The 25,352-nt window shown below is 35.0% G+C and overlaps 1 protein-coding gene across 5 annotated transcripts in view; it reads left to right on the forward strand.

The window, feature by feature from the left end:
* RABGAP1L (RAB GTPase activating protein 1 like) overlaps positions 1 to 25,352 on the forward strand; it is an 819,337-nt gene that overhangs the window by 91,243 nt on the left and 702,742 nt on the right. For all 5 annotated transcript variants that reach the window (XM_023207199.1, XM_023207198.2, XM_031935573.1 and 2 more), the window contains 3 exons: positions 929 to 1,086; positions 2,934 to 3,044; positions 22,812 to 22,878. In XM_023207199.1, coding sequence (XP_023062967.1) covers positions 929 to 1,086; positions 2,934 to 3,044; positions 22,812 to 22,878 — 336 coding nt within the window. The remainder of the gene's footprint in view (positions 1 to 928; positions 1,087 to 2,933; positions 3,045 to 22,811; positions 22,879 to 25,352) is intronic.

Consider the following 25,352-nt stretch of genomic DNA (forward strand, 5'->3'; position numbering starts at 1 on the left):
TCCTTCCTTCCTTCCTTCCTTCCTTCCTTCCTTCCTTCCTTCCTTCCCTCCCTCCCTCCCTCCCTCCCTCCCTCCCTCCCTTCTTTCTTTTCTTTTCTCTTTCTTTCTTTTTGATTTTTTGAGACAGAGTCGTACATCACCCAGGCTAGAGCAGTCACGCAATGGCTCACTGCAACCTCTGCCTGCCAGGTTCAGGCAATTCTCCTGCTTCACCCTCCCGAGTAGCTAAGATTACAGGTGTGCACCACCATGCACTGCTAATTTTTTCTATTTTTATTAGAGATGGGGTTTCACCATGCTGGCCAGGCTGGTCTTGAACTCCTGACCTCCTGACCTCTGCCCACCTCGGCCTCCCAAAGTGCTGGGATTGCAGGCGTGGAGCCACCATGCCCGGCCCTCTTGCCTTTCTTCATTCTCAAGATGCTCGGATTCTAGTTGCAGCTTCTAAATCATAGTTCTCTTCTGGTCTTCAGTATGTAAGCTGGTGGTGCTTACTGTTGAACTTTGTGTACATTTGAAAGCCCTCCTCAGCTTTGAACTTAAGTTTCCGTGAAGTGAAATGATACCCCATTATTAATTTCAAAGTAAAAAATTCTGTTAATTTACTTTTTAAGCAATATTTCTGCAATATTTCCCTTCTTGGACTTCACATTGATGATAGTTTTTAGGTTGTAATAATTTAGAGTTTAGATGGTCTACATGTACCACCAAAAGTTGTTCACACCCTCTTTTTTTAAATGCACAAGTGATGAAAATGTCATGTAATTCTAAACATCTGATAAATACTTGGACTATATATATAAATATATATATTCTGCTAAAGAAAATTGTGGTCATGGAAAATTATAGATTCAAGAGTTCGGAGAGAAGGCTATCAGAATGTAATTAAAACCTTTGCCTAATGGTATTTCCTTTTTTATTCTTTTAGGTAAGCAGAATTTTGTATAGTTTCTGTACAGCATTCAAACGTTCTTCCAGACAAGTGTCTGATGTTAAAGACTCAGTTATTCCTACCCCCGACAGTGATGTGTTTACCTTCAGTGTCTCTTTGGAGGTAAAAGAAGACGATGGAAAAGGAAACTTTAGGTGAGGCATTTGGAAAGATTAAAAATCAGCATTGTGTCTGGAGTATAATATAGGCTCACACAAAGTTTCAAGGAACTATACAATGTTGGCATAAAGCCTCAAACTGATAAATATTTGACTGGCAAATGAATATTTTTATTCTTGTGCTTGTCAGATATTTCTTTCCTTTTTTTTCCTTTTCTTTTCTTTTCTTTTTTTTTTTTTTTGAGATGGAGTTTTGCTCTTGTCACCCAGGAAGGAGTATGCAATGGCACAATCTCGACTCACTGCCACCTCCGCCTCCTGGGTTCCAGTGATTCTCCTGCCTCGGCCTCCCAAGTAGCTGGAATTACAGGCACCTGCCACCATGCCTGGCTAATTTTTGTATTTTTAGGAGAGATGGGATTTCACCATATTGGCCAGGCTTGTCTCGAACTCCTGACCTCAGGTGATCTGCCTGCCTTGGCCTCCCAAAGTGCTGGGATTATAGGTGTGATCCACCGCGTCCAGTCAGATACTTATTTTCTTAAAGATTTAAAAGATACTGATACTTGAGAAAATTTAGTAAAATAATAAAAGTAGAATAAAAACTATGATCTTGTCAGCCACAGTCACTTTTAACTTTGGTCTGTTCCCTTTGTTTATTTCTAGGGGAATTTTTACACAATTGTATATATTTACCTTTTTTTCTTTATGTTAAGTGTGCTAATCAAAATTTTTTTTAACAGTAACTGATAATATATGGTTTGATCACCACTTAATTAACCATTTCTTTCTTTTGTATATTTAGAATGTTTTCCTTCAGTTCAGATATAGACAGTTAATAGGAAATAGTTATATTATTTAATGCTCAACTTTTTTCCTTAGCTGTGCCTTTAATTCTAAGAGTAGTTGCTAGCTAGGTATTTTATCTGTAGCTTTACAGACATAGAAATTGAGGTCATGTCAAAGTTGCTCAAGATATTTTTTCTTTTTAGATAAGACAACCCATATTTTATACATTGATTGTTTTAATGAATTAATTTGTAAGAATGGTCTAGCCTAGGCTAGAATTTGATTAACTTGTCCCTGTTATGTATCTCTTTGCCATCTTTTATTTATATATTCATGGATACATCGCAGTCATCTCAAATTCTGTGTGTCTAAAAGTATGCTTTTCTCACTTCCTTTGCTTTGGATTTTGCTGTTTTACAGGCACTTATGATCACCCAACCAGCTAAACCAGACATGTGACAGTCTTAACAATTTTAAGTAAACATTATTCCTAAATTTGTTTTAAAACTGAAATTTATCATGTTCTCTCTCTCTTTTATTTTTTTTTGAAATAGAGTCTTGCTCTGTCGCCCAGGCAGGAGTGCAGCGGTGCAATCTTGGCTTACTGCAAACTCTGCCTCTTGGGTTCAACCAATTCTCCTGCCTCAGCCTCCCGAGTAGCTGGGACTACAAGCGTGCACCACCACTCAGCTAGTTTTTGTATTTTTAGTAGAAATGGGGTTTCACCATGTTGGCTAGGCTGGCCTCAAACTCTTGATCTCAAGTGATCCGCCTGCCTTGGCCTCCCAAAGTGCTGGGATTGCAGGTGTAAGCCACCGCACTTGGCCATGTTGTAATTTTTAAGATCTTGCTTTTAACCTTGGTTAGCAGACAAAATATAAGGCTCTTGTAAACTCAATTTAAAAAATAATAATGGCTGTGTTGCTGACTATAAAATTTATAGTTTGCTGCCTGTGGCAAGGTGAGAGTTTAGTATATCTTAAGAATAAGATTGTTGTTGCTTAAATACTTCATTGTTTTGTTCTAACCGTGGAATAGGTATTTTATCATTTTATTAGATTACTGGTAATTCCTATTCCTTTTGAATATTTCAGCCCTGTGCCTAAGGATAGAGATAAATTTTATTTCAAATTAAAGCAAGGAATAGAGAAGAAGGTTGTGATTACAGTGCAGCAACTTTCTAACAAGGAATTAGCTATTGAAAGGTAAGCAGCTTGCTCCTAAATGCTACCAAAAACTTGTATTGACATTGTTACTGTCTCAGATGCATTGCTCAGTGTGGCTTTTCACTGTGCTTCATTTTCTCCAATTAAAAATGAGAATAATTAATAATACTTTCTCTAAGTTAGATGTAACTGGTTCATTGAAAATCTCAATTATTGGGGTAAGTAAACATGAAATGGCTTTAGTTTTTCAGTCATAACTGCTACAACTGGGTTTGTTCACATCCCTTTTTCTTGTTACTTATTTACCTACAGCATAAATACTTTTTCAGTTACTTTCGATTACTCTGCCACTTAGCTGCTGGAATTTCAGAAACTTTAAAAGATACATATTTTTAAAATATATAAATACATGTACATATACTTGTGTGTCAATTCACAGGAAAGCCATTCAGAAAACAAAGGAACGGTAGGACAAAAGATATAAATAAAGTCAATAGGAAATGATAGTTCTGGAAAAAAATTTGAAATATAGATGATATAGGAAAAGTTAATGTCTACAATATACATAAATTTCTTAACAATTGGCAGAAAGCAGAGGAGAAAAACAGGTCAGAGTATAAATAGGTGAGCGGAAAGCTATTGGATGGCTAACAAACATATGTACAGAGGTCCTCATTCACAAAAATATAGGGAAATGTAAATTATAGTAACCTTAAGATACCAGACTGCAAAAATACATAGTGATGGTGGGGGTATGGGGAAAAGGAATTCTCATACTGTTAATGGAAATGTAAAATGTATGTATGTCCTTTTTGAAAATCAGGCAACATATATAAAGATTTTAAAAATACCTATAATTGGACACATAAGTCTTATTTTAGGAAATCTGTGCTATTAGAAATAGAAGTATCACTATTTAAGGACATATCTGTAAGGATGTTTATTAATAAACCTAATTCAAAGTTAATTCAATACCTACTACCTCTTTGTCTTTGTTGCTACATATTTGTTAAATTGAAAGTTGCTTTATTATGCCAAAAAGGAGGTGCTAAAAAAAAATGATGGGGGCATATCATAAAGATAGGGTTTGAAGGGGCTCCAACTGGTTACTTCTTGGGCAATCTGAACAGTAAAATAATTAGGTACTTCAGTCAATTATTGGCAAGTACTGAAGTCAATCTGTACCTCAGTCAAACAACAAAAGATGTTTATTTAACTTTGAAGTATTATTTGTAGTGGCAGAAACTGGAAATACAGATATTTCTGTATTTCCAGGGAAGTTGGTGATGCTGAAGAGAAATAAAAGCCTCTTCATCAAGACTGCTGTATACTATGACACTTCCCTCTTCCCTCCATAGTCTCTAGACTGGGATGAGAGTGGGAGGCAATTTAGTCGCTGGCTGATGACATCATGGCCACTTCTGTTCCTCTTAAATCTAGGAGAAGGTATCTGGTCCCCAATTATCTGCAGTTTTTTTTAGAAGGTAGGCTGTCTAGCTCCACTTTGTTCCCAACTTTGAATCCTGCCAGGCAACAGGAAAAGTTTTATTTAGCATCTTGGTACAGTGATGCATGCATGTGTTTTTAATTGCTTGCAAAGTTTGGCCATATGTAAAAACCATCTTTTATCAATTTTAAGATGCATGTGTTTTCATATTGAACATCTCTGAAATTGTAGTTTGTCTTATAATTGATGGCATTTAAAAAAAATACTTTTTAAGTTCTGGGATACATGTGCAGAACATGCAGGTTTGTTACATAGGTATATCTGTGCCATGGTGGTTTACTACACCCATCAACCTGTCATCTAGATTTTAAGCCCCACATACGTTGCCTATTTATCCTAATGCTGTCCCTTCCCTTGCCCCCAAACCCTGTCAGGCACTGGTGTGTGATGTTCCCCTCCCTGGATCCATGTGTTCTCATTGTTCAACCCCCACTTATGAGTGAGAACATGTGGTATTTGGTTTTCTGTTCCTGTGTTAGTTTGCTGAGAATGATGGTTTCCAGCTTCATCTGTGTCCCTGCAAAGGACATGAACTCAATCTTTTTTATGGCTGCATAGTATTCCATGGTGTATATGTGCCACATTTTCTTTATCCAGTCTGTCATTGATGGGCATTTGGGTTGATTCCAAGTCTTTGCTATTGTGAATAGTGCTGCAATAAACATACATGTACATGTGTCTTTATAGTAGAATGATTTATAATCCTTTAGTAATGGGATTGCTGGGTCACATGGTATTTCTGGTTCCAGATCTTTGAGGAATTGCCACCCTGTCTTCCACAATGGTTGAACTGATTTACACTCCTGCCAGCAGTGTAAAAGCGTTCCTATTTCTCCACATCCTCTTCAGCATCTGTTGTTTCTTGACTTTTTAATGATCGCCATTCTAACTGGCGTGAGATGGTATCTTATTGTGGTTTGGATTTGCATTTCTCTAATGGCCAGTGGTGATGAGCTTTTTTTCATATGTTTGTTGGCCGCATAAATGTCTTCTTTTGAGAGGCATCTTATGATTATAGTTGTCACTTTTTTTTATGAGATATAAAAAATAATGGTGAGTCTTAAAATTGATGACTTTCTTAAAATCGATGAAAAATAGTTGCAGATAAGGTATTTTTGATATTGAATATTACAGTTCCAAAATAATACGGTTACATTTTACATATAGGAACCTTTTAGTTTTTAGGGGTAAGCATTATATATAGCAATGTTTTAAACTTTTTATTTGGAAGTAATTTCAAACTTACAGAAGAGTTAAAAACAATCAAACTAGTAGAGAGAAGACCTGTATACTCTTTACCAAGATTGTTACCAATATCTCAGTGTTACCAGTGTTACTAAAATCTCATATATTGGAGACATTTTACCTAATTTGCTTTGCATTCTCTTTCTTTTTTTTTGTTTTTGAGACAAAGTCTCGCTCTGTTAGCCCTCCTGGAATGCCGTGGCCTGATCTTGGCTCGTTGCAACCTCCACCACCCGGGTTCCAGCTATTCTCCTGCCTCAGCCTCCTGTGTAGCTGAGATTACAGGTGTGCTCTACTATACCTGGCTAATTTTGTATATTTTTAGTATTGATGGGGTTTCACCATGTTGGTCAGGCTGGTCTCGAACTCCTGACCTCAAATGATCTACCTGCGTCAGCCTCCGAAAGTTCTGGGATTACGGGCATGAACCACTGTGCCCAGCTTGCATTCTCTTTCTCTTCTCCCTGCTACTCCCTATACACATACAATTGTTTTCCTGAACACTTTTAAGAGTGAGTTAAATGCATCATGGCCCTTTTCCCCTACATGCTTTAGTGTATATTTTACAAAAATAGGGATATCGCTTACGTCACCACAGTATACTTACCAACCTATGTGAATTTAGCATTCATACACTACTTTTAATCTACCTTCCATTTACCTTCCTGTTTTGCCAGTTAACCTAATAATATCCTTTTCCCTCCTCCAGTTCAGGATTCATTCTAGGATTAGATATTGCATTTAGTTGCCATATGTCTTTTTAGCTTTGTTTAACCTGGAACATTTCCACAGCCTTCCTCTGTCTCTTAAGACGTGGACGTTTTTGGAGAATATATCCATTTTTCCACTTTTTAATATAATATTGCCCATTTTTTGGCTTTGTTTAATATTTCCTTGTGATTAAATTCAGATTATATACTGCTGCATAAGTTATGCGTCCTTCACAGAGTATCACATCTGGAGGCGCTTGATAGCCATCTGTCCCTTGATGATGATGTTAATTTTGATTACATAGTTAAGATGTCTGATTTCTTCCCTCTATGTTTACTTTTTTTCTCCCTTGCAACTGGTAAGCAGTCTGTGAAGAAACACATTACTATCATGAAAATATGCTGGGCGCAGTGGCTCACGCCTGTGATTCCAGCAGTTTGGGAGGCCGAGGCGGGCAGATCAGGAGGTCAACAGATCGAGACCATCCTGGCTAACATGGTGAAACCCTGTCTCTACTAAAAATACAAAAATTAGCTGGGCATGGTGGCAGGCGCCGGTAATCCCAGCTACTCAGGAGGCTGAGACAGGAGAATCTCTTGAACCCAGGAAGTGGTGGTCACAGTGAGCCAATTGCACTCCTTCCTGGTAACAGAGTGAGACTTAATCTCAACAAAACAAAACAAAAAAACCAACCACGAAAATATATTCTGCTCCTCATCAAAATTTCCTCCTTAATTTTAACATTCTTTTATGATTCTTGTTGGATCTAGTCTGTACTATGATGATTGCAAAATGATTAATTTCTCAACTCTTGCCTTCTCTCTGCATTTTGCATTCAGTCCTTGGCATTCGGATGTAAACCAGATCTTTCCCTTTTCTTCCATTTAACTACTTGTTATTGGTACAGATTCCTAAATTAACCCCCCCTCCTCCCCCCAGTACTACATAATTGATTGAAGTACCTAATTATTTTGGTGTTCAGATTGCCCCAGAATCAACCAGTTGGAGCCCCTTCAAACCCTATCTTTATGACATGCCTCCATCATTTTTTAAAGCATCATCATCCTTTTTAGCCTAACAAAGCATCTTTCAATTTAACAAGTCTGTAGCAACACAGACAAAGAAGTACTAGGTATTGAGTTAATTAACTTTGAATAAGTGTTATTTTAAAATCTTGGACTTTTATGATTAAGTGGTATATTATGCCTAAACTGTGCCTAAATGTGAAGATAGGCAATCCTTCCTTTTCTCAGTAAGTTCCAAGTTTGAGCAACTTGAATATAGAAACCTAGACAAACATAGGTGAAATAGTTGAATGCCTAATTCTATATATGTTCTTTGCTAACTGAGTAAAACATTTGCACACACATTTAAATATATTACACAAAACAATAACTTAGAAATGTTACTTTTTGCCCACTCTTATATTTATAAAACAATTTTATCAGACTCTCATAATCTTTAATATCAGTGTCTTCATCATCATTAAAGCTACTTTTTGAATAATTTTAAGGTATTTTTTCCAGAGCACATTATGTCAACTTCTTCCTGAGTTGAGAGAAAATGCCTTTTGAATCAGTATATGCTACTATCATTAGATATTTTACCAAAAACATGAGTACACATTTGTACACATTAGGACAATTGTTTTTAAAATTACTTTGAATACATAAATACTATATTGGTTTTATTTCTTTTTTAATTGACACAGAAGAGTTGTATTATTGTATACATGTTTTGAGAGATGTGTATTGTACTTGTGGAATGGCTAAATTACATTGCTTTTATTTTAACATAACTATTTTGCTGATGCTAATATCTGACACTTGCAAGCATGGACTCATATATCCAACAGTAATTACTGAATCCATGTTAAATTGCGTTGCTTCCTTTTCCACTGATTTTGTCAGATAATCTCTGTAAACATCCAAATGTTAATTGACTAAAATTTCTTCAGGTGAATGACTCTTCCCTAAACAATACTTTGTTCAGCATAACAGATCAAATTACCTGTGATACACAAGATTTTGTAAATTCTTGGATTTTTCTATGTTGGTAAAAGAAACGTTTGCATTTCGTTGGGTTAAATGTGGTATTTAATATGTTTAAATCAGACTGTAAACAGTGGAATTTAAGATTGTCCAGCAGGTGGCAGCCTTACCAAGAAAATTCTTAACACCTCCGAATCTTTTCTGTTAGGCAGGGTCTCACTCTGTCACCCAAACTGGAGTGCAGTGGTGTGATCCTGGCTCACTACATCTTCCATTGCCTAGTTTCAAGCGATCCTCCCATGTTAGCCTCCTGAAGAGCTGAGACTACAGGCACATGCCATCGTTTATGGCTAATTAAAAAATTTTTTTGGAGAGATGGGGGTCTCCCTATGCTGCCCAGGCTGGTCTTGAACTCCTGAGTTCAAGTGATCTTGACTTGGTTTCCTAAAGTGCTGGGATTATAGGCGTGAGCCACTGTGCCTGACCAAAATCTTTAATAACTGCTGCTGACAAGTTCATTTGTACTATCAAAACACTGGTGTGAAAGAAAATCCTTCAAATTATATAATTTTTGCTTATCTTCTGAAGGAGAAAATAAAATGTGTCATTAAAAAATTTTTTTAATCATTTTTTAAATTATGTAAAATTTTCAACAGTTTGTTGTTGTTGTTGTTGTTGTTGTTGTTGTTTGTTTTTGGTGACAGGACCTTGCTGTGTTGCCCAGACTGGAGTGCAGTGCTGTAATCATAGGTCACTGCAGCCTTCAACTCCTGGGGTCAAGCTGTCTTCTTGCCTCAGCCTCCCAAGTAGCTGGGACTACAGGTGCCCACCACTACTCTGGGCTAATTTTATCTTGTCTTATTTATTTTTCATAGAGACGGGGTCTCGCTTAGTTGTCTGGGCTGGTCCCAAACTCCTGGCTTCAAATAATCCTCCTGCCTCAGCCTCCCAAAGTGCTGGGATTACAAGTGTGAGCCACCATGCCTGGCCAATATTCTGTTTTTTTTTTTTTTGAAAAACATATTACGAAAGAAGCCATTTCTGTGTACATCCAAGGGCTTAAGGGTTGTTTATATCTAGATATTTTGCAAATTATACTGCAGTTGTCTGTCTTGACCCGTTTGATAACAAGTACTGTGTTGTTTATCCCAGAATCCCCAGCATCTAGTATAGTGCTTGGAACACGGAGCTTATACTTAGCTACTTACTCCTGCTTAGCACTTTCTCAGTGCCAGGCACTGTTCTAGGTGGTATTTATGAGGTTTAGTACTATTATCTTCATTTTGCAGTTGAGGAAACTGAGGTACAAAAGTTACGTAACTTGATGGAGGCTATAAAATTAATTTTTAACTAAGTACATCTGGTACTAGAATACATGTTCTTACTCTTTACTGCTTCTTTTTAAATACTTGGATAAATGAATAAAAAGTATATAAAATTTTATAAAGATAGAGCATTGGCTAAATTTGTTATAATATGGAATTAATAACAATATTGCACCAATAAAATCCTATATTTTTTAGAGAATGTATGAAAACTGTTCTCAAGTCATGAAAACTTCCAATATTCTTTTCCTTTTCTTGACTACCTATGTTGGATATCACATATTAAGTTTTATTTAATAACTGGATATAAAAAAGCAATAATAATGGCCAACATTTAATGAACACTTACTGTTTGATGGCCATTGAACAACTTATCTAAACATGTGAGGAAGGTACTATTATAATTACTCTATATGTTTTTTTTTTTGAGATAGAGTCTTGCTCTGTTGCCCAGGCTGGAGTACAGTGGTGTGATCTTGGTTCACTGCAACCTCTGCCTCTTGGGTTCAAGCAATTCTTCTGTCTCAGCCTCCCAAGTAGCTGGGACTACAGGCATGCACCAACACACCCAGCTAATTTTTGTATTTTTAGTAGAGACAGGGTTTCACCATATTGGTCAGGCTGGTCTTGAACTCCTGACCTCGTGATCTGCCCACCTCAGCCTCCCAAAGTGCTGGGATTACAGGGGTGAGCCACGGTGCCTGACCTATTACTCCGATGATGAAACCGAGGTTTAATCAGGTTAAGTAACTTTGGTTACGTGGCCAGAAACTGGTAGAGCCAGGATTTAAACCAGGATCATCTGTTTTCTGAGTGTGTACTCCTAAAGGCTAAACCCAATTAAATCTTGATTATATACTAGGTTTAAAATTAAGCCAATTTGAAGATAAATGAATTGGTATTCTTTGGTATCTTTTCAGCAGAATTTAAAAGTGCGAACTTAGATGTTAGGGCATTCAAGTGATTGCTCAGGAATTTCAAACCCTCAGTGCCTTGGGAGAAAAGCTGATTTGTAGAAGAGAAAGCCAACATTAACAACTAAGAGGAGAAAGCAAGATCATTGTATATGAAATGTGTGAGGAGTGGTAGGCCGAAGCTTACTTATGGAGGGCTCCAACTGAGATACTAAAGTTTGTGCACATGAGGTCAGGGTCTTCTGGTGTTCCCAAAACAGAAATGGTGATCATTTCTCTCACTGACTAGCTGCCATTATTATGGGTTTTGGTATCACCACATACATAAATATTACAAAAGATTTCTTGCATACTATTACATTGATACGTATTTTTAAAGCCTTGATAGTGTTTAAAATACATTATTACTAGCACTGTTACCTAAATGCAGTATTACTAGCACTATTACTTAGCACCCACTTGGATGCTTTGAATAGTTTGCTATGCTCAATATTCCAAAGGTCAGAAAAGAGGGAAAATTTTTCAGTTTTTGCTGTATTAGTGCTCTGTCTAGTTGATTTTTTTGCCAAGTATTACTTCTTATTTCATGATAAAATGATTCAAGAGAAATAATACCATATACATTTAGAAAATGAGCCTCTTTATTATTCTTTAACATGAAGAGGTTCCAATAATGGTAATTTCAGGCCTTGGGGAAGAGTAATCGGGAGGCAATTTTTGGCACCAGGGTTTTATGTCTGTCCTATCACTGTGTTCTCAGGGGTCTGCCCTCATATTAATACTTGTGCTAACCAGAATGAAGTAGTGATACAGCAAGCAGAATATAATGATTAGAGTTGTTATAAGCACACAACTCAATTTGCAGTGAGTAACATGGGCCAATACTTTTGGAAAAGAAGGATTTCCATGAGCCACTTCTATCTCACATTGATTTGGGGGGATACAATCATTATATATACATTAGAAAAAAAAACATCATTTCTAAAAGGCAGTGATCATATCAGATCATGTAGTTTGATCATTTGGAGAGTTCAGTGATGTGCCTCTTTCTGTAGCAATTTTGTTTCAGTTTTCAGTTTGTGCTTGCTGGCTTGCAGCACAAACTTTATAATGAGAAACTGAAGTGATAAGAACCATACCCTGTAGCATGGGTGATTGACAGTACCTTTCCGTGTGTTATTTTCTTGAGGAAAAGATTTCTTAGACAAGGAGTACTGAAAAACTCACCCAGGGACTCTTTTCTTCTTGCGAAACAGTTTTTTAGTGTGATTTGCCATCACGAAATTTGATGGACAGTAGAATTTGAATTGTTTCTTATTTTTTGACTGCTGTAACTTCACGTTGGACCATTCTGAGGGTCTTTTGCTGAATTTACTTGGTACTTATTTTTACTTTCGCCTTAGCAAGTTGTTACCGTTTTATTTAGGAAAAAACTCAAGTTACGGCCTTGAAATTGCCTACATGTTAGTCTGATTTGGATGTTTTATTCTCTTATGTAAATTAGTATGTTTATAAACTTTTACAGCAAAATAAAGAATTTTGGATGTTCTAATAATTTCTCTTAGAGGATATCATTCTTCCCCTTCCTGAAAATGGGAATAGATGAGTGGGATGACCCATCCTCTGCATAATGTTTGAAAAGCTGCCCTGTGAGCTTATTCACTTGTCCTGCTTGTGTTTTCTTTTAAGGCAGTAGAAAGATAACTGTCTTTTTCCTTAGGAAAGCAGGCATTACTTACTTATACAAAAGTACTTTCATTGTTCTCTGTTAATGATTTCATGTGACAATTGATAGAAAGCTATTGGCATTTTCAGGTGAATAATTTGGGGAGTGAATAATTGGAAGCTTCTATCTGACTCTCAGCCTTTGAAGTGAAACTTGTTTTTTTTAAATTTATTTTTATTTATTTATTTTTTTATTATACTTTAAGTTCTAGGGTACATGTGCATAGCGTGCAGGTTTGTTACATATGTATACTTGTGCCATGTTGGTGTGCTGCACCCATCAACTCGTCAGCACCCATCAATTCATCATTTATATCAGGTATAACTCCCAGTGCAACTTGTAATCAGTACAGAATTTTCAGCATCTTTTCATTGCTGGCTTCTGTTGGCACCCAGTCGGGAGAGGTGGCATCATGGTTTAAGTATTAAATGTGGATGTAATACTATTACCTTTTCAGCATTGTATTTTAAGAAATACTTTTAAAATATGAGCAATGAAAACATATATTGTTGTCTGTAATGTGTTCTCATAAGTTGATTGATTCTAGATGTTTTGGAACTCATTAAAAAAATTCCAGTTTGAAGTAATTGTAGATGCACAGGAAATTGCAATAATAGTATAGAGATGCTCCATGTATGCTTCCCCATTTCCCCCTGTGGTAACATCTTACATAACCATAGTACAGTATCACCACTAGGAAATTGGCATTGGTACAATTTGCAGACTTCTATTGCAGCTCTTTTTGAATCCTTTTATAAATCACAGTATACTGTATAATATAAAAATTTAATTTGTTGGTTTAAGAAATTTGGATATGTAGCCTGGCTGCTAAGTAATTGGAAGAGATTGGGTATTTTAACCCAATCCTGTCCAGTTATCAGGTTATTACCCCTTGGCTCCAAATCTGTCCTCTTACCTGATCTGCATTAATGGAGCTTTAAACATTTCTTCTTTGCAGCAAGCACAATATTAAATTATGCCAGTAGAGGGTGTTGCAGGGACACTGCAGGAAGAGGGTTTCTTTTGTTTCTGATGTGTTACATTTATTGTTTTCTTGCTCTTGCTACAAGATCCACTGCTTTTGCTGATCTTTCGTTCAACCTAGCTGTGCACCCAGTGCATGCAGTCCCTCCGTGAGCTCATAGCTTTGGTTCTGTCTCAGTGAGGCCCTCCTACAGCCCTTCTGACATAGACATTGTGTGCCCCAGGCCTCGTACCACACTGCCAGTGAGCTGGCTCTGGAAGCCCTGATTTCCTTTGCCCACCTACCTGCCAGCCTTTGCTGGCTGCAGCCCAGAGGGTTGTTTCCTGCTTGCCTGTGGTCCAACTTTGCCTAGGCAGTCCAGCAAACTTCTTTGCTATTCATTGGGCTGTAATCCTACCTTCTCCAGTGAGGTCTGAATACCAGCTTTGGCGAAAGGACCCAACTTCCAAGTTAGTTCTTCTTTATGGTACTCTCCCTTAGCTTTAGGGTTATAATTCTCTTTATAGTTACTCTATTATGACAATTAACAATTCTTTATAGTAGTTTTCCCCTGTTTAGATTACTGTGTTTTCTGTCCTAGTAGAATTCGGACTTACAGTATCTAATTGAATTAATATCTAGTGATATTAAGCCATCCATAAAGTTTCTGATATTTTTCCAGGAAAAACAAAACAAAAAGTGGTTTAGATAATCTTTTTACTGTCACAATAACGGCAAGGAAAAAACAACGATTTTTTTCTACAATATGTTTATTTCCATTCCACGCAGAGCCTTTTTCATACTAAAGCAAGGAACCCTGCAAAGTAGATTATCTTTTATTTACTTTTTTTTTTTTTTTTTTTTTTTTTTTTACAGGGAATAGGGAGCTAAAGCATGTTTTTTTTTGCCTTGCTATGAAATCTAGCTTATAATTGGCAACACAAGTATTTGAATCAAGACCATCTTGCTATTCTTCCTAAAGCCTTTTCATTTGACTCTTCTGTATGATTTTTTCTCTCTTTTTTGGGGACTGGGGGATGTTTACAGGGGGTCAGTGTTAAGTACCTATAAATAGGATATGATTATTTTATTTCTTTTTTTTTTTTTTTTTTTTGAGACGGAGTCTCGCTCTGTCGCTCAGGCTGGAGTGCAGTGGCCGGATCTCAGCTCACTACAAGCTCCGCGTCCCGGGTTTACGCCATTCTCCTGCCTCAGCCTCCCGAGTAGCTGGGATTACAGGCGCCCGCCACCTCGCCCGGCTAGTTTTTTGTGTTTTTTAGTAGAGACGGGGTTTCACCGTGTTAGCCAGGATGGTCTCGATCTCCTGACCTCGTGATCCACCCGTCTCGGCCTCCCAAAGTGCTGGGATTACAGGCTTGAGCCACCGCGCCCGGCTTTATTTCTTTAGTAAATATTGTTTAGTTACTAATATTTTATCCATATTTGTAATAGTAGCATAGTTGTTTTATTCCCCTTTAAAGATCTGTGGATCATTTGAAGGGAAGAGGGACTTAAAAATGTTATTTTTTTTAGTAGGACTTTAGGCAATTAATTAAAAATTAAATATGTCTTGTAGGTGAGATTTTGTGTTTGTACCTTAAATGTTTGATTTTTTAAATTTTCAGTATATTTTAATAAGTTTACTTATTCTTTTTATTTCCCTGTTTTTTTAAAATTTTTATTTCCTTTTTAAAATTTTATATATTTAGGTGAAGTATTTCATTATTCCACTGTACTACAGGAAACTTAATTCTTTTATAATATGAAATGTCTGTGCTTTTACGGCTAATTTTCTACTTGCATACTATATTTTATTCCATTTTGCCATTTCAAAGACATTGTTTGAGCGGTCTTTCTTCTACCATACTTGCTTGTTAGATTAGCCCATCCAGTATCATGATTTTAAATATATCTATAAGTGGGTGATTCCAAATGTTTATCTCTGACCTGATGTCTCCAAACTTACATATTCAACAACTTCAGATCTTCATCTGTATCTCAAAGTTAATATGTTCAAAAATCAAACTAAAAAATCAAGTTTGACACCATCCCAAACTTGTTCCTCCTGTAATTTCTCAGTCTTATTAATTTTTAACTTGATCTTTCCAATTACTGTGGATAAAAAACTTGGCATTTTTCTCTCACTCTACATCTAATTCTTCATTAAATCATATTAGTTCTGCTTCCAACTATGTGAAGAAAGATGAAACTCTAGAGGAAAGGGATTAAATAAAAAATACAAATAGAATTGGGAAAAAATGTAGACTGTAGATAAAAGAAAAAAATTAGAAAAAAAAAGAAAAGAAATGACTATCGAGAGAAAAAGAAACAGGAACTCCAAGTTGAATCACTAGGATTCTTATTTTATCAAAAGTTAATGTAGGCACTTTTGCTGTAAATTTTCTCATTAAATTGAATTAATCATTTTTTGCCCATGTTTGGTTCAACCCTATCTACATGTGTTTTTTGAGTGATAATCAGTAATCAGTAGCCTGCAAAATCAGCCTTTGTGAAGGAGAAAAATGGACTTTTGTTAATTAGCTGTAGCTATACAGGGGAAGATATTTCTTTTCTTTATGCTTTTAGATGTTTTTGAATTGTGTTTACAAATATATTCAATTGAAAAAATACTTGTAAATTAGCACCCGTTTATTTTGATGCATATACCTAATATCTGCAAAAGTCCAGATAATGTATCACTATCTGAATGTCCTGCATTGGTCTTACTGAATGGAGAAGCAAAATAATGGATTTTAAATGTTTTAAGCCGGGATTAAACCATGTCAGACTTTGAAATTTATTGGTTTTCTTGTTATAATCATTTTTAATATATTTTAAAATCTGACTGTAGCTAAGTTCTCATTTTGTGTTTGAAGGGAGTTAGTAAAAGTACTCATATTTGGTGGGAGGATGGCTTGAACCAGGAGGTGGAGGTTACAGTGAGCTGAGCTTGTGCCACTGCACTCCAGCCTGGGTGACAGAGCCGGAGCCTGTTTCAAAAAAAAAAAAGAAAAAAAAAATGAAGAAAGAAAACACTCATATTTGAGTTATTCTGCATTTTAAATTTTGACCCTTTATTAATGTGAGAATTAATGGGAACATTATTGCTAAGGAGGGTTTTTTTTTGTTTTTGAAATGTATTCAATGAAAAGTTTTAAAAACATTGACCTAAAAATACTCTTCTTTCTGTATGTTATTTTCTCTGTACTGGTATTTTTTTTTGAAATTTATTGATTGAAAATTTTTAAAAATTGACCTAAAATATTTTTCTTTTATAACCTGTCTGTATGTTAAATTCTCTATACTGGTAGCAGCTCTATGGCAGTCCTAAGATCTATTTTAGGTTATTTTTTTTTCCTGGTGGTTTTTCCTAGTGTTCTAGAAAATCTAAGATAGTTAGTTAGTTAGTTAGATACATAGATACATAGATAGATAAAACTATTTCCTACCTGATGAATGAAAAGAGTAACCAATTTTTAAATCTCTCTTGCTGATAAGTATAAATCCTACTGGAGAGACTTCTTCCTATTACTGATATCACTGAAGTTACTAGAGTGAAATTTTTAGGATAAATAGCTGTGGAGTATCCTCATCTGGGTTTGAATCTTGGTTTTACAGTGATCTTGGTCAAGTTATTTAACTTCTCTGTGCTTCAGTTTCCAATTTGTAAATTGCGAATAAAACTTACCTCTTAAGATTGTGGGGAGAAGATCAGCTAGTAAGTGTTCACAATAATGCTTAATAAATGCATGCTATTATTACTATTAGTGGTCTTATTACAACAACCACAGTTAAAATTTTAAGACTATTGGTCTTTTGTGAGTGATAATCAGGAGTAAGTAACCTGCAAAATCAGAGTAGACTGCCACCATCAGAAGGCAAAATCTTGGCTAGAGTTCTTTAGAACCTGTGTGTATGTACAGGCAGTCCTTGCTTTGTAGTTATGGTATACATTATTTTCTCTTACCGTGGTTCAGTTATAACACTAGTGTCCCAAGCACATGGTTCAAATTTCTGTTACGTAGTATTATATTAACAGAGTGATTGCATATCTGTTCCATCAACAAGTCACGATACACATACATGATTAGTGACCAATCATGTCACTTCTTCCAAAGTCTGTTGGTGGTTGGTCACTGTGTATCTGTTATTCACTTTACTTACAGATAGCAAAGTATGTGGTTGTGTTGCCTCTTTGTCTCTGGTAATAAATCCATTTGACATTTTACAAAAATGGATAATCCAAAGAGGAAATTGGCCAACAAAGATAACAGTGCTACAAAGAAATGAAAAGTCATAATGCTGAAAGTGAAATTGCATGTAATTTTAGAAGATGCACAGTCATAGAAGATTTGAAAATGACAACAACAAAATGAAGACAGGTTGACACCTAGGCCTGTTTAAAGCTGTGATATGAACCATATTGAAAAAGTATGATGAATTTTAAAAAATGATAAAATCACTCCAACATCCTTTAGTTTAAGTTTCACTAGAAACAGAAAGTTGCTTATGGTTTAACTGGAGCATATACTTCTGCTTTGGATTGAAGACTGTAATAAACAAAAATTCCAATCAGTTTTGCTAGCATGTCAGTCAAAATATTGAAGTTAGATTCTACATCAAAAGGAAATAGTCATTATAAAGAGACTGGAAATTATGCAATTTCTTTATCTCAATTTTGGGAGAGAAATATGACATAAGGCATGCAGTTGAAGGCATCATTTCAGGGAGCAACAATGAATATTATGTCTGTAGTATAGCAAAACTTTTACTTCGCTATAGAAGTACATTTGCAGAATCTGAATAGGACATGTATGGAGATGTAGAAGAAATAGCTGACTGTGGGAGTGTTGACACTGTTGCTATTCAGTGGACTCTAGATATGCAGCCAGAGGAGCTTTGTGAAGATGAACTTATCAACGTAAATAAGGAAAGTGGTTGTGATGAAAAGGATGAATGTTCCAGGGGAAATGACTCTGGTGAATTTTTCACATTAAAGGAACTCTTGGAGTTATTTCACAACATTGAACATGCAAAGAATAAAGTTTGAAAGCTAATCCAAACTTAGAAAGGAATATGACAACTTGCCAAGATAGAAAAGATACTTCATATTGTAAATTGTATGAGAAGGCAGCAAGCACTCTTCAATATATTCTTGATAAGTTTTTTTTTCAAATAATTAAAATACTTTAATTTTTGTGCTTCAAACGAAGTGCTAAATAGATAATAGTTTTACTTTTTAACAATTGTCCTGTACATTTATAAGTGGAAATAAGAGAGTTTTTGAAGTTTAGACAAAAATTTTTAAAGGTTACTGGAGAATCATAATTTTTCCCTTTGAAAATATGATCATTTTATATACAGTTTTAGCTTATATGTTTATTTTTATGGTTCCACACCACCGTACATAGCATGTGTATCTTTCTCTACTTCAGTCTTTTTAGTAAGGGAAATAACAGTCTCATTGACACAATAGAAGATTTGCCCAATTATCTTTCTGCTTTAGCCCCTTTGGGGAGACTGACTGAGATTCCAACTTTTATGAAATTATTTAGTTTTAGTGTTTTGCATAAAGTTTTGAAAAACTGTGATTGCATTATATATTTTCTTATTTACAGTTCTGTTTTCCCCTTAATTTTCTTTTTTTTTTTTTTTGGACAGTAACTGTTTATTGCTTGCTTACTTCACAACAATGCTTCCTAGAATAGTGTTTCTCAGTTCTTGTGAGATACAATTTTTGCTCCTTGATTTATACAAGTGTATTTATACTAGGTGGGTAATGATCTAAGTTTTAATATTTGTTTTTTTAATTATACTTTAAGTTCTAGGGTACATGTGCACAACGTGCAGGCACTGTCACTTTTTCATTTTTAATAATAAAAGTTTGGTACAGCAAGAGACAGTGTTCTTGTCCTCTCTCTCTCCTTCCCTACCTTCCATTTTTATCTTCATGGAGATATATATAATTCCTAATGATTTGATAAACTAAAGGTAAAAGTTTTTAAAAAATTAGTTTCATATTGCAGGACATTAATACATCTGTTTTTCTCACTGTTTCCTGCAATTAAGTCTAAAGTGTATTAGTGATAAGGAGTTTTTGGTATTTGTTCTGGTGGTTAACTTGGTGTTAAAAGCTGCTTAAAGTTCTATTTTGAGTAAACACTAAGTACTACTATGAAAGGCAGAGCTTTCTCTTCTTGATGATAATGGTAATTATAATAATGATTTATAATTATCAACTACTTTATAGCTTACAGTGCACTTTTACCATGAGTTTTTTCATGTCAAGTTTACATTGACGTAATGAACATGAAAGCAAGTATTTGTACTTCAGAAATGTGGAAAGTGAGAGTTTGAGGTTTGTGATTTGCCCACGGTCACTCAAGGAGTTTACAGTCTTTTACTGATAGCCCTTGGCAGGCTGTAATGTAAAAGACCATATAGTTTTGTAGTGATAGACATGGGCATGAAGCACAGTCCTGTAACTTAGTAGCTATGTGGCTTTGGGCAAAGCCATTCTTTTTGAAAATCAGTTTTATCATTTGTTATATGAAGGTTGCTTTGAAATTTAAATGCAACAGTATATTAGAGCCTGGCTTAAAGTTAAGACATTCAATAAATAATATCCACTATTATGATAATAATTGATATAATAGCATCATCATCAGCTCATTCTCAGGAGGTTGATTTCAATTTTTGAGTGAAATCAGCTACCTATTCAGTATATTATAAATTATGTTGGATGTCTCTTCTATACTTTGTTAATATTGTGTACTTACAGGTATTTTAGAACTAACAATATCAGATTCTAATTGCCTGTTTACTTACTTTCCCCCGACTATACTGTAAACTCCTTTAGAAAATAGATGGGATAGCAGTTTGCTTTTTACCTTATGAGTTAATAAGAGACAGTTGAATGCTTTGAACTCCCCAGTGAAACACTTAATACTCCCATTAGGTGTTAGTGTTACTAATAATATCTATCTAATTTCTGACACATTATTCCTAATAGATCTTGCTGGCCTCCATAGGAATCCTGATGTGCTTTAAAGAAGTGTAATTTTGAAAATGACTAATACAGCTTGACAGAAAATAATTATGTAATTTAAGTGCTTAAAGTTCATGTATTATACCTTTCCTGTTTGCTAGAAGAGGGAGCTGAGTCCCAGGGGGTTAGGTGCTTTCTCTAAGGTCATGCTGGTTGGTGGCAGGCCTTTTTTTTTTTTTTTTTTAATACAAGCCGGGAAAACATTAGTGCATTAAGATTATTAAAATAAGGTGAAGAGTATTGCTACTTAAGAAAAAACCAAACCTCTAAGGCTCCTTTTGCAGTACAGTGTAATATAGAAATATTATGCTAAGAAAATGTGAGATTTCATCTGTTTTATCATTCACCTGGAAGTGCTTGAGAAAAAAATGGCATTAAACTTTAACTTTTATTATAGCCATTAGAGATTACAAAAGGTGGGGGGGGGGTGAAGTTTGAAAGATTACCTCTTGGTTACAATGTTCAGTCTTTGGGTGATGGGTACTCTAAAAGCCCAGACAGACTTTAACAATACATAATGTATACATGTAAGAAATCTGCACTTGTAATCTGTATGCCTATAAAAATAAAAATTAAAAAAAATATTTTTCTGCCTTAAAAAACAAAAAATCCTTTAAATTTTCACAAAGAACAGAAAGAAAGAGAGAGTATACATTCCAAACTGTCAGCATTGTTTCCTAAGGAGGCTGAGAGAAGGGAGAACTTATTTATTTATTTTTTTTACATACTTTGGTAATTGTTAACTTATTATGGTGACTATATAATGGGTTTGTAATTTAAACCCTATAATATAGAACATTGTTCTTAAAACAAAAAAATTAGAGATGCAAGCTGAAGCAGAGTATGTAAGGATGTGTGAGATAAATCTGTTCTCATTGACCTGACTTTTTAGAGAGACCAAATTTTATTTCTAAAAAAGAATTAAATCTTTTATTCTTCCTTAGCAAGAATTTAGGGCAGTAGTATAAGAAATAGTACAGTGAATTGCATGATTAATTATCATTTAATTTGTGTAGACAGTGTTTATTACAAGAATTCATAGGAGAGAGATCTTAGCAGTATATAGTTGAAATTATGAGTACTAGAGTATAATTATTTCTCTTGTAGATAATATTTTTTTTGTTCACTGTATTTGAAAAGTTATCCTCAGAGCTTACCAACTTTAGCTTTGCTATGTACCTGATCATTTTTGGGGGCCAGAAGGAAGCCTTGAGCAAGTCATCCTCAAGCACTTACAGGAAGTATATATTTACTCCTTACTAAGCTTACATTTGGACAGGACCAATGATCTTGCTCACGTAAGCATTAGCCATGATACTAGGAGAGTAAACCTTTGAAAAACAACAAGGATCAGAATCACGGTTGAGTGGTTAGCTGCCACTACTTTGAAATTGAAAAAATCTTATGTTTAATGTAGTTATATTTTTTACCCTTTCTATAAATTATTACACAGCATATCTTGAAATTCTGGGAAGCTACAATAAAAACATTCTTGTGTGTGGGTATGCGTTGTTGGCAGAGGGACCCTGTGGACAGATTACATTGCTTCTCACATTACGGGACCTATAATATAGCAATATGAATTTGAGTAAATTGCTTAACTTCTCTGGACTTCACTTTGCTTACATGTAAAGTGGAGTTAATAGTAGCCTAACAAACATAAAAATCTTCAATTTAGCTGAATTTTTGAGCTTATGCAAATCCTTTACAAATAAAGTGGTAGTGTTGATGGGATTCCTAAAGCTTCTCTGGCATCAAGAAGCACAGAACAATATTAAATAGTTAACAGTGTATTAATAATATGTTGGATATAATATCTTCACTAATAGCACATTTAGTAATAAAATTTGTATAGCTTTTTTTTAAGATGGAGGATATAGTATTAACATGCTACTTAGTTAACATGACTGTGGAGGGTCAGGGTAATAGTTTGCTTTCTTTTAAATCTGGTTTGATGCAAAGAGAGCATAGTGTCATCTTCTTATTTTTAAAAACCTCCTTTTTGGTTTAACTGGGTTAGTGGGTTTTGACCTATATGTTGGCAAATAAAATCTCTTATCTCCCTAGAAACTAATTTGTATCTCTGTACCATATTTTCTTTCAATGAACGATTTATGGCCACTTTTATGGCAGTTTCTTATCATTGGTAATCTTTTACATGCAAATAAAGATCTGGAAATTTGTATGACTTATTTGTGTGTGATTTTATTGTGTATCTTCATAAATACTTATTTCTAGTGTTCTTAGAAAAAAACTAAAGCTTATTATAAATACAGAGCTCAGATTGTATAGTTATTGTAAAAAGGCTTTTTGCTCACTGGGCTTCTATATATTCTTGATACCTTATTTCTCCTTTTTTTCCCCAATATTTTCAGATGTTTTGGAATGTTATTAAGCCCAGGTCGAAACGTGAAGAACAGTGACATGCATTTACTGGATATGGTAATGATAATCTTAAGCACCTTAACCAAGTATAGATGATAGTTATTTTATATTCTACAAGTATTTTCTGTTTACAAATTTTGTCATATTGTCAAAATTATTTCTTGCAGCTGTGTGATAGTAATAATTAAATTTGGAAACACAGTCTTAAAATTGTGAAAGAGGAATTCAGGACAGTTTCCACCAAAACAGTCATATGCAAGTTGAAAGCAAATAAAAGGATTGTGTTATGACAATGTCCATTTATTTTTTTGGCTTCTTAGAAAGATGTCTTTTCTTTGAACCTGTAGTAACAAGTACATGATTATAACAAGCATCTCCAGAGTGAATATGGTGCCTTTCATTTATTTTAATGCCCTGCTATTAATTTGAGTTTGTGATGGATACTTTTGTTTTCTTTAAAGTGTTTCCCTTTCTGAATTTCTTCTTGATTACCTGTCTTTAGCAAAGTACATTTATTCTAGGAGTAATATTTATTTAAGGAATGTCCTTAAAGGTTAATATATATTCAACAGTTGATATTTAGTGTAAAAGTAGCAAGCTATTTGAACTTTCAAATAGAAGTACCTTCTAATATTGCAATTAGTGAAAACATTTAATTTGTGATTTAGAAATGTTATAGGAAAATAATCATCTTAGAGTAAGTGTAAAGTTTCTTAGTGAACTGAGATTCTTACATTTAGTGATAATAAGCACTATATGCTTTCTTCTTTTCAGCTGTGTTTTGCAAATACCAGTTAAACGTTACTAATTAGGTCAACTTTTTTTGAGTAATTTCATGGTAATATCAATATTGATTTTATAGCAGTACAGGAATGGTTTATTCAGGCTTTTGGGTACCTGTTTGCTCAGTGTTGTGCGAAGTGCTGAGGTTATGCATATGAGTAAAATATAGCTCTTAACATCTGTGGGTTCATGGTCTTGTGGGAAACAAACTTTTCAGTATCTGGTGGTACAACGAGCCATAGAAATATAGAGGAAGCACTGCCTGAATAGGTCAGGTAAGGACAACCAGTTAAATTGAGTATGAAAACATAAATTAGATACCGATCTATGTCTCTTACATCTTTTTTTTTTTTTTAAACCACATATCAGTAATGAAAGTGGTTTTACCTAAGGCAAGTCATTAGCATTTTGGAGCCCTGAAAATTCCATGAGAAAGTAGATTAGGAGGATTGAGGTATTAAAACCTTTTAAGATCCTAGGTTCTAATTAATCATGGTCTTTCAGAGTTTAAAGGACTAAGATGAATTACTGCGGAGATTTGTCCATAAAACCTAAATTCAGCTTACAGAATTACAGAACTGGTATAAACTTCTGAGGCCCCTTCACTATGTCTCTCTAACTTTCAGAACAGTCCTCCCCACCTTCGAATCCATATCTAAATCAAAAGAGTTGTGAGCATTCATGCTCTGAGACAGAGAAGGGGCTTACTTGCAACAAATAGTTGGGCAAATGAGAGGCTTGTATCTGCAATGATTAGCAGTTGTGATTTGTTATTACCCAGTGTTGTTAATCTTCATAGTGGACATTAAACCTCAGCTAGATTACTTCTAACGGAAAGAAACTCATTACCTTATGTTAAAGTCTAAGGGACAGTTCTGGTTATTACCAAGTTATTTTTTTATAATCACCTGAAATCATAGTTCTTGTAACTTTGCCTAATTAGTCTTAATTCTGCCCTCCAGAACGGGATATTAATACTTTTACTCCTTCTATGACACTTCCAAATATCATGTGATCCTCATGAAAGGAAAGTCCTACGTATAAATGAAGATATATTTTTCAGTGAAATAGCCAGATTACTTATATATAACAGTCACATGCAGAGTAAGAAAATTTCCGTGAATGATGTACCATACTTTGAAGGTCGTCCTGTAAGATTATAATTATTTTTACTGTACCTTTTCTGTGTTTAGTGTTTAGGTACACAAATAGTATTGTTATAATTGCTATAGTATTCGGTACAGTAACGTGCTGTACAAGTTTGTAGCCTTGGAGCAACAGGCTAGGTGTGTAGCCCCTATACCATCTAGGTTTTTATAAGTACAGTATATTCTGTTTGCACAAAGAAATCACTTAAGGACACATACCTCAGAATGTATCCCTATCATTAAGCAACAGGTGACTCTGTGTGTGTGTGTGTGTGTGTGTGTACACACACAGTTTTTTTGGGAGAGTACAAGTGGTAGAGGCTCCATTTTCTTCCAATAATGAGAATATTTTTGGTCAAGATACTTGTAGGAATAAGGAAATTAGAATTTTATTTGTTATTTTTTATTTTTTTGAGATAGTCTTGCTCTGTCACCCAGGTTGGAGTGCAGTGGCGCAATCTCGGCTCACTGCAACCTCTGTCTCCTGGGTTCAAGTGATTCTCCTGCCTGATCCTCCCTAGTAGCTGGGATTACAGGTGCGTGCCACCACATCCAGCTAATTTTTATATTTTTAGTATAGACAGGGTTTCGCCATGTTGG

Source organism: Piliocolobus tephrosceles, chromosome 1 (assembly GCF_002776525.5).
Source record: "Piliocolobus tephrosceles isolate RC106 chromosome 1, ASM277652v3, whole genome shotgun sequence".
In the NCBI taxonomy this organism is placed as follows: domain Eukaryota; kingdom Metazoa; phylum Chordata; class Mammalia; order Primates; family Cercopithecidae; genus Piliocolobus; species Piliocolobus tephrosceles.